This window comes from Ictalurus furcatus, chromosome 4 (assembly GCF_023375685.1).
Source record: "Ictalurus furcatus strain D&B chromosome 4, Billie_1.0, whole genome shotgun sequence".
Classification (NCBI taxonomy): Eukaryota; Metazoa; Chordata; class Actinopteri; order Siluriformes; family Ictaluridae; genus Ictalurus; species Ictalurus furcatus.
The window spans coordinates 24,197,325-24,207,648 of NC_071258.1; the positions used below are offsets into that span (position 1 = coordinate 24,197,325).

Here is a 10,324-nt window from a genome sequence, read left to right on the forward strand (position 1 = left end):
GATGCTGATGTCTCTGTGTGTTTCCAGGTGAGTGCTACTCAGGGAAACCACATCAAGTCTGCCTATGAGCAGCAGCAGGAAGAACAGCGGCGTTTAGCTGCTCAGTTGGAGGAGGAACAGCAGCAGCTTCTTCAGAGAAAGGAAGAACTGCAGCGAGAGAGGGAGGAGAGAGAACGAATGGGGAGAGAGAGGGAGGAGAGAGAACGAATGGAGAGAGAGAGGGAGGAGCGAGAGCGGATGGAAAGAGAGAAGGAGGAGAGAAGGCAGCGAGAAGAGCAGCAGCACAGAGAACTCCAGGAACAGCAGCTCCAGGATGAACAGCTCAGGTTCGGCACAGTACACATGCATCCTAGGGATACCAATACTTACTCAAAAATAATGCTCACACATTTGATAGTATGTGACACCACATGTTGCTATGTGAAGTAAACCTAAGGTTTATTGCTGCGCTAGTGAATAGACGACACGAAATGACAGCGATCTGGACATTCTTGATTAATAATGACAATCAAAGCAAATCAGACTGCAAACTGTTGTTTGTGAAAATATCAAGTGTAGCGACTTCAGCATCTTCTTACAATGCAAGTAACCTGTATTGTTACTAACAGTATGTTAATGAATGAGACATACCAGTGTATACACATTGCTTGCGAGCCAAAGTGCAATCCATTGCACGTTGCGGTCATTTTAATGATCATACTCGCTCATGCTGCTCTACACGCTCAGCTCAGCTGTCCCTCAAACTCTGTGTTACAGATAGAGAGATGCCTTGTGAATTAGCATCCCAACGAGGGTGTATTCTGCCTAGCGTTAGAGCATAGGCGCGTAGGCTCCGGATCCACCATGACCAGGTTAAATTGGTTGGCGAAGATGAATAAATAAATTGCTAATGAATGACTGTATTATTTGTATGTCTCATTCAGGAAAAAATCGCTGTATGTAAATATGGAGCCTGGCGTTGTCCATCATGAAGAAGGTAAATATTAATGCTAATATTATTGCACACTGCGAATATACCTTTCTCTTACTGAAACTAAGCTGTTCTTTAATATTATTATTTTTTTAAATTCACATAACACCAAACATAGTTCGATTAAACATGCAAGTGAAAAACAAAACCTCCCAGATAACAATGTATGCCTCAAACATTAATCTAAACTCACTAAGAGTTTAATGCAGGGATAATCCCGTACTGTTTAACTCCACATCTACAAACCTACCTAGATGTAGTTTGATCACAGCAGGTTGGGTTTGCTAGTAGGGTTGTTATGGCGTCACAGTGTGTCATCAGCCAACCTCAAAATACAGATGAAACTGCTTTTACGTCCATTACACTCTACCCATTCATTTCATCCTTACTCCAGTCGTTCTTATTCTTTCTGTGTCCGGCTGCGACTCACCAAAAATATAGGTTCTATTTTTTTAACCACGTTGTCCTGGACTCCCCCTAAATCATACCACAGCAACCTTCTTTTCTCTGTGCAGTGGACACGATTGCACTGAAAATGCTTTAGCTGTGTAATCCGCTACTGTTATATTGCTACCTCTGCTGCCACAACTTTATCTGTTTTTGGCTAAGCAGCAAGGCACACCGAAACAGTAGTTCGATTATCCATCCATCCATCCATCCATCTATTTTCCATAACACTTATCCTACACAGGGAGCTTGGACTCTATCCCAGGGAACTCTGGGCACAGGGTGCCAACCCATCGCAGGGCAAATTCACACACATTCACACACTATGGACAATTTGGAAATGCCAGTCAGCCTACAGCGCATGTCTTTAGACTGGAGAACCTGGAGGAAACCCAAGAAGAACGGGGAGAACATGCAAACTCCGTGCACACACAGGGCAGAGGCGGGAATTGAACCCCCAACCCTGGAGGTGCGAGGCAAACATGCTTGATTATTTATTTGTTTATTGATGGATGGATGGATTGATTGATGGTTCAGTGCCCCGCCTTTCCTCGCAGCCACTATATCTTTCTTCTTAAATGACAATGTGATAAATACTCACAAAGTAAAAGTTTTAATAGAAATATCGTTCTCAAAAATAAGAAAAGAAGGAGTTGATCATTGAATTTTTTTTGTTATATACTACATGACATTCACAGCTTTCAGCATTTTGTAGCACCCTCTCCTAAAATGTAGAGTTATTATTAATTAATTAATATACATTAAAATCTTCTCAGAATTCTTGGGAGGTTTTTGCATCTTCTGTGGTCTGCGGATGGAAATGCACAGATCATGGGGTTCTGGAATTCTATTAAGACTGATTGTAAATGTATGTCTACAGTATGTTTAACGGCTGTGAGTGTGATGATAATTGTCTTTTCTTTCTTTTTAAAGAGAATAATGTCCACCCCGAGGAAGTGCAGGGACAAGAGGAAGATAAGCATGCGCATCATGAAGAGGTAAGGGTGTCTCTCTATTAAACACACACATAAAAATACACAAATGTATGGTTTTTCCCCGGTTGTTTCCCTTGCTCGAGCGGCTGAGAAGTGTCCGCTGTCATTATACAGTACTAGAGCGGCATCTAGAGGTGAAATAACACTTATCACTGACAGACTTTGTTGTGTTATTTGAAGTGTTTTTCATTCATTTTCTAGTTTTATTTGTTATTTAGAGTGTTACTTTTTGGTTCAGTTTGGATGTATATCTTTTTTTTCCTTTAATATTTATTCATATTTAATATATATATTAATTTGTAATTAATAGATTTATTTCATTTTAAAAAAGTACAGTGCATTTTCATGGTACAGTCAGTACTGTTTATTTTTTTAATAACGTTCAGCAGTATTTTACTCTGAGTGTTATGTTTTCATTCAGCATCAGTTTTAAAAACTATCAGTTGATTAATTGGTTATCGGCAGGTCCTGCCCAACATAGTTATCGCTATCGGTAAAATCCACTATCGGTCGACCTCTAGTTGAATGCATACGCAGTATAGTGTGTATTTTCTCACATGCACGATGGTGTGATTTTCTATCCGTGCATAGCAAACCATGGAGGCGGACATTGATCCAGCAAACGATCCCAACAATCAAGGAGAGGACGAGTTTGAGGAAGCTGAGCAGCAGGCCCATGAGGATGAGGAGGAAGAAGAGCCAGTGCCTGCAAGACACCCTGATGCACACTTAATCAAAGAGAATCGGCAGCAAGCTCCAGCTGATGAACAGCTGGTGGTGAGTCAAACACAGTGGGGTAATGGATTTATTTTTTGAGGCAGCATCTTCTTTCTAACAGTCACATCTACCCAGAAACTGGATTGTTGCATTTTACCAACCTTATTACTATAATGCTAGTTTATGGCTTAGTCTGTTTACTATGTTGGTAGTTTGACCAGTGTATTATAATGCTACTTTGTGTGTTCAACTGTATTTTATATTGCAAGTTCATAGATGTCTCGTTTACTGTAATGCTACTTTTAGGTTATTTCATATTTTAGCCTGTTTACTATAATACCAATGTAGGGGTAGCTTGATTATTATAATGCTAATGGTAGTTTGTGCTTAGATAAAATAAAAAAAAACTATGTAAAATCATTCGCAAATATCAGCGAGCTCAGATTTGAGGGCGCTTGTCTTACTTCAGTCTGAATGTTCATGAGCCCTTGTGTTGTAATGCAAGATGTTTTATCATCTAGAAATGGAGGTGATTTTAATATTTGCAAGGTGAATGAAATAAAATAAACTGTGTTGTGTGTTTGTGCAGATGGCAGGAAATGCGGACGAACAGGAAGAAAATTTGGAGGAGCAATATCAGGAAGAGGGAGAAGATGAGGTCTATCTCTCTCTCTCACTCACTAACTCACTCACTCGCGCGCACACACACACACACCTTATTAGTGACCTATTAAAGCATTTGTGTGTTTCCTCTCAGGCTCAGGAAGATTTGGCTGTGCAGCAGAAACCGGAAGAGAGAGGAGTAGAAGAAGCAGATCCTTACAACGAAGAGAACGGAGAACAGGTATGTTCTCTCATCCTTTTATTCATACACTATTTGCTTCAGCTGTTGTGAGACCAGCTCTCTTTCTTTTGTAAGTTTAAACCTAGATGAAACCTTATTAAGAACCTATTATTCCTCCTGCCTTATCCTGAAAATATTTATCTTGTTATATCTTCTGGTTGATTCTGTGCAGTATTTGCTTAAATAAATATGATATGTTCCCTGTATGAGGTTACATGAATTGTTCTGAACATTTAATTTCAGATGACTGTGAAATAATAGATAATAATTTGGTTTTTAATTGTTGTTTTTCATAGTGTTATTCTTTGTTTGTGTGTGTGTGTGTGAGAGAGGGAGAGAGAGAGAAAGCCTTGAAAGCTGTTAGTGTAACTGGCTGAATGGGAGCACTAAAAGCTTTAAAGGTGTACTCACTAATTGTTGCCAGCGGTTTAGACATTAATGGCTGTGTGTTGAGTTATTTTGAGGGGACAGCAAATTTACACTGTTATACAAGCTGTACACTCACTACTTTACATTGTAGCAAAGTGTCATTTCTTCAGTGTTGTCACATGAAAAGATGTAATCAAATATTTACAATTATGTGAGGGGTGTACTCACTTTTGTGAGATACTGTGTATGTATGTGTGTGTGTCTATATGTATATATATATATATATATATATATATATATATATATATATATATATATGTATATATATGTGTGTGTATGTATATTATCCATAGTCACAGTAACATGCACACACTGTAGCAGCCTGCTAAGTAAGCTTTGTGTTTATTTGTCAGAAGAAATGGGTTTCTGATAAGACTTGTGTGTACATCGCAAGCTTTCCTGCCTTTTCCCTTGCCACCTGGTGCGTCTGACACAACCATACCAGAGAGAATACATTCATTTTGGCCAGGTTCTTATCACATTGTTTTGTACAATTAAAATTAGAAGTGCCTATGTTGTTTGCACGTTGGGATGACATAAACCCTGTTTCTAATGGATGGACTATATTTGAAAATTAATCCAGCTGAGTCAAGTAGATAGTACACAGAAGTCAGAATCCTACCTTACCAGTGGAGAATAAATTCAAGATAGAAGAACTCAAAGCAGGCTAGACGACCGGGTCAGAGCTTCTCTAAAACTGCAGGTCTTGTGGGGTGTTCCCGGTATGCAGTGGTTAGTACCTACCAAAGGTGGTTCAAAGAAGGACAACCGGTGAACCGGTGACAGGGTCATGGGCTCCCAAGTCTCATTGATGTGTGTGGGGAGTGAAGGTTAGCCTGTCTGGTCTGATTCCATAGAAAGCTACTGTAGCTCAAATTGCTGAAAAAGTTCATGCTGGCTATGATAGAAAAGGGTCAGAACACACAGTGCATCACAGCTTGCTGTGTATGGGGCTGCATAGCTGTAGATCAGTCAGAGTGCCCATGCTGACCACTGTCCACTACCAAACACACCTACAATGTGCACGTGAGCATCAGAACTGGACCATGGAGCAATGGAAGAAGGTGGCCTGGTCTGATGAACCACGTTTTCTTTTCATGTGAGTGGCCGGGTGCATGTGCGTCGCTTAGGTATTAAAGAGATGGCACCAGGATGCACTATGGGAAGAAGGCAGGCGGAGGAAATGTGATGCTCTGGACAGAACAATGGCTGTAGTGTGGTGTTTTATTTGTTTAAAACCTGGAGTATTAATACAGAATTCAATTCATGTGATGCACATTATCACAGGTATGTAAATATCAGGCACATCTCAGCTATGGGGTAGGCTGGCTAAACGAAGCCCATTCTCACAAAAAATAAATAAAAAAATCAAAGCCTGCTTAAATCACCCCAAACCATGTGTCAAATGGCCTGCTGAGACCATGATAGAACTTTTTGGCCATAATTCTAAAAGATATGTGTGGTGCAAAAACGAGAGCTTATCCCCTTGGAGAACACCATTCACAGAGTCAAGCACGGTGGTGGCAGCATCAAGCTAAGATATATTAAGACTTAGACATTACCCTGCTTAACACGTCAAAATGTTTTTGTGCTTGTGCTTATACATTTGTGTGTGTGTGTGTGTAGGATGACGCTAGAGAGCAGGAGGATATGGGGCCTGAGAAACAGCCTGCCAAAGAACCTAATGAGGAGGAGAACTATGAAGAGGAAGAGGAGGATCCAGAGGAAGAGGCCCATCACAGGGCAGAGATGTGAGCCTTTCCTTTGTGTCCTTTCATTACTGTAGCAGGATTAAGCTGCGTGAAGGAGCGATTCTACTGGGACTTTCACCTTCATTTGTTGTAACACACCCTTGAGTTGGACATACTAGACTGATATATTTCGTTCACTGTGCCTTTATTTTGCTAATTTGTAAATGGAGCACTGATGTGTAATGAGAAATCTGAACAACGCTGTAGACAGAATGTTGATGATCGGAGTGCCATTTTAAATTTTTTAAATATTTAATGTTTACCATACAGGTGCATTTCAAAAAATTAGAATATCGTAGAACAGTTGAATATATGAAAGTTCCACTTTTTGAAAGATATTCTAATTTTTTTAGATGCACCTGTGTGTGTGTGTGTGTGTGTGTGTATATATATATATATATATATATATATATATATATATATATATATATATATATATGTATATGTATATATATATATATATGTATATGTATATATATGTATATATATACATATATATACATATATATATATATACATATATATATATATGTATATATGTGTGTGTGTGTGTGTGTGTAACTTGTCTTCTGTCTATTTTAAATCGTGTTATATGGCTGGATGTTTTTGAAAACAGACAGTGCTTTATACAGTAAGAATACTGTTTGTGACACTACACTGATGTTTATTATTTGTTGGCAGATGGATGTTGCTAATGATCATATTTTTTATTTTACCCTTATAGGTGTTGTATAATATTTGGGGGGTGAATACTTAAGAAAATATTTTTCGCTACTACAAACAAATGTAGAGCAACTTGGATCCAAGATATTTGAAATTTGGCTTGTGTGCCTTATTTGAATGTCATATTTCTGTTGGTTTTTCTGTGTTCCTATGTCATATTGCTTTGTATGTTGGATTTGGCTATCATACTGAACATTTACTACAGTCACTGTACAATTAGCACAGTCAAGTCTCTACTTGGGAACGAGCCCTCGTAAGTCTTGGATAGAAATGAAAAGGCTAAACTTCACGTCGTGTTAATTATGCAGTTTAAACACCCTGATTTACTAACATCCCAAATAACGCATGTTCATTTTTGCGTGTTCTGTTCATAATGTATGTTTGAACGAAAACCTTTTCACAATCTCTATTTAAATGCAGTTGCCACAGGAAGTGTGAATGTGTGGTGAAAATGTGATACCAAACATACTGTACTGCAGTAATATTTAGTCATTAATAATTTTTTTAAACCATCTTTTTGAGATACTGAGGCATAATATTTCTCATTATTAACCTAGTTTAAAAAAAACCTGGTGTGGCAGGAAATGGCAGAAATGGATTTTTGCTAAATAAAATCAGTTCGTACAGGGTTTTGCAGAGTTTTTCTGTGATTGTTGCAGCAAAAATGCTTGATTTTCCTGCAGCCTTTCCCCCCAAAATTTACGAGGCAACTTGCAGAGTTTTTTGTGCTTTTTGTTTGTTTGTTTGTTTGTTTTGCACGATCTTTCGCAGTGATGTTTGTTGGTAAATGAGAACTTAAGCTGTACTCATGTTCGACGCATGTGAATAGAAGAGGGCTATGGCCGAATACGCGTTGTGATGATGTCACATGACACATCTTGGCCCTAATCTGCGGTAATTTTCAAAAATTGCAAGCTCCTCCGAATATTACGCCGTTTCCTTGATTTTGAGTTCATTTCTGTGATCGCAAAATTGAATTAATCTGGGCCTTTAATTGCCGCTCCCTAAGCGACTTACAGGTTTACTAAATCTATATGCATTGACGTTGGCTATATTTTGCATATGAATCGCATATGAATATTCATATTCATATGAAAGTCGCAATCTTAAGTAGACCCTGTTAGTAAATCAGCTTGCACCTGTTTTCGCAGCTGTTGTCAAGTTTGTTTAAGTAAATCAGAGCCTGAGTTTTTCTATTAAACTATGTATTTTATTTCTAGTCTCACTACTTAAGCTGATAATGAAATGTATTTACTGAGAGAGAAAATAATTCCACTACAACTCTTCACTGCTAAAGTGGAGGCCTGTGATGGACTGATGTCATATCAAAGTTGTATTGCTCTCAGTGTTGCTCTCAGTGTTCCCAGTACTGGTTCTATGTCCAGAGTGTCCAAGTCACTGGTTACTGAAGATGAATGAATAAACTAGAGACTGTAAGCTTTCATTACTTGTTAGCCTTGTACTATAGCTACAGTGCAAACTTTAGACAGCAAACGTATCTTGGCTAAAGGAATGTTTACATTTGAATATTTGGCCAAAATAGGGCTTATATAACCTTATCTTTTGTTCCACTAAAAATCACACTAATGACAGGCATGTGCCAACATTAATATCTAGAATTCACAATATCACAGTGTAATATATCACTAGAGCAGTATTCCTTAATCAGAGCGTCAGTTAAAATTGATCTTTATGCTGCTTTCTGACTGTTACAGAATTTATCTCTGGAGAACAAATCCTGGCCAATGGAACACAGTATTGTACATGTTAGATGATATTATGGTCACATGCTTCATGTCACATCAGCTGACATGTCTGTGATGTACATGCCATTTCTGCCATGCAAATTTCAATATGTAGACGATAACGGTTATGTAATAAGTAATACAAGACTATATATGTGCGAGAAAACTGTGCACAGATATTTGAAACTTATTTTGAACAAGCTGCCAAATCTTATCTTCTCTTATTTAGTATTATTATTATTTTTTATTTTATTTTATTTTTATTTTTTTTTTTTGCTGTCGTTTATTCAACTGAAAACTGAACACAACTTACTGTTTTGTGAAGACGTTCTGTATTTGGACTTTTGTGTGTCACTACAAATTATTGTATTTATTTCGTCCACCCCCTAGCCCTCCCAACCCCCCATTAAATCCGCCATATTTGTTATAGTGAAATATTGGGTACATAAAGAAATATCTTTTTGGGTAAATTTTACTGTATTTAATACACTGTATTAAAGTAAGACACTTTATGTATATAGTAGAAATTGTACTCATTCCTTTCCAAAGGCTTTCTTTTTTGAAACTTGGTGAGAGAATTCACACTCTCTCTCTCTCTCTCTCTCTCTCTCTCTCTCTCTCTCTTTCTCTCTCTCTCTCTCTCTCACACACACACACACACACACAGTCACCTTGCTGTTAATGGTCACCTTGTTACACTCATCACACCAGTGGTCACCAACCCTGTGCCTTGAGATCTACCTTCCTGCTGCAGGTGTCATCTCCAACCAAAGTCTAACACAGCTGCTTTAGTTAATCATGAACTTCTTAAGGCAATGATTAGATGGTCAGTTGGGCATAATTATGGTTGGAGTCTTCAGGAAGATGGATCTCCAGGAACAGGGTTGGTGACCATTGCACTACACGGTTGTAGCTTTTTATGTTGTGCTCCTGCCCCTACAACTCAAGTTTATTCCCAATTTATTCAGACCAACTTTAAGCACCATGTCCATATATAATAAAAATGCTGCATGTCTCATGTCAGCAGTGATCAGATTCTTGTTTGTCAGTGGTAACAATTTCTTTTCTCAGCTCAACCTCGACAGGTGATTCCTTTTTAATTGCATTTACACTCACTGAGCACTTTATTAGGAACACATGTATAACTACTTATTCATGCAATTATCTAATTAGCCAATCATGTGGTAGCAGTGCAGTGAATAAAACCATGCAGATACAGATCCAGATTCCAGTTGAAGTCTGAAAAAACATAGCCCGGTCTGATGAATTTCTGTTGAGGGACACATGTGGTAGGGTCAGAATTTGGACTCAACCTACCTTGTGTCAACAGTCCAGGCTGGTGGAGGTAGTGTAATGGTATGGGGAATGTTTTCTTAACACACTTTGGACTCTTTAATACCAATCAATCATTGCTTAAATTCCACAGCCTATTTGAGTATTGTTGCTGACCATGTGCATCCCTTCATGGCCACAATTTACCCATCTTCTAATGGCTCTTTCCAGCATGATAATGCACCATGTCACAAAGTAGTCTCAAACTGCTTTCATGAATATGACAATGAGTTCAGTGTTCTTCAGTGGCCTTCCCAGTCACCGGATCTGAATCCAATAGAACACCTTCAGGATGTGGTAGAACAGGAGATTTGCAGCATGAAAGCGCACCTGAAAAATCTGCAGGAATTGCGTATGTCAACATGGACCAG

General features: G+C 38.5%; 1 protein-coding gene across 4 annotated transcripts in view; it reads left to right on the top strand.

Moving 5' to 3' along the window:
* Nucleotides 1-6,535, top strand: part of golim4a (golgi integral membrane protein 4a) — a 28,768-nt gene extending 22,233 nt beyond the window's left edge. For all 4 annotated transcript variants that reach the window (XM_053623407.1, XM_053623406.1, XM_053623405.1 and 1 more), the window contains 7 exons: nucleotides 28-326; nucleotides 924-976; nucleotides 2,351-2,415; nucleotides 3,004-3,189; nucleotides 3,719-3,787; nucleotides 3,887-3,973; nucleotides 6,029-6,535. In XM_053623407.1, coding sequence (XP_053479382.1) covers nucleotides 28-326; nucleotides 924-976; nucleotides 2,351-2,415; nucleotides 3,004-3,189; nucleotides 3,719-3,787; nucleotides 3,887-3,973; nucleotides 6,029-6,157 — 888 coding nt within the window. In that variant the 3' untranslated portion in view covers nucleotides 6,158-6,535. The remainder of the gene's footprint in view (nucleotides 1-27; nucleotides 327-923; nucleotides 977-2,350; nucleotides 2,416-3,003; nucleotides 3,190-3,718; nucleotides 3,788-3,886; nucleotides 3,974-6,028) is intronic.
* The last annotated feature ends 3,789 nt before the right edge of the window (nucleotides 6,536-10,324 follow it).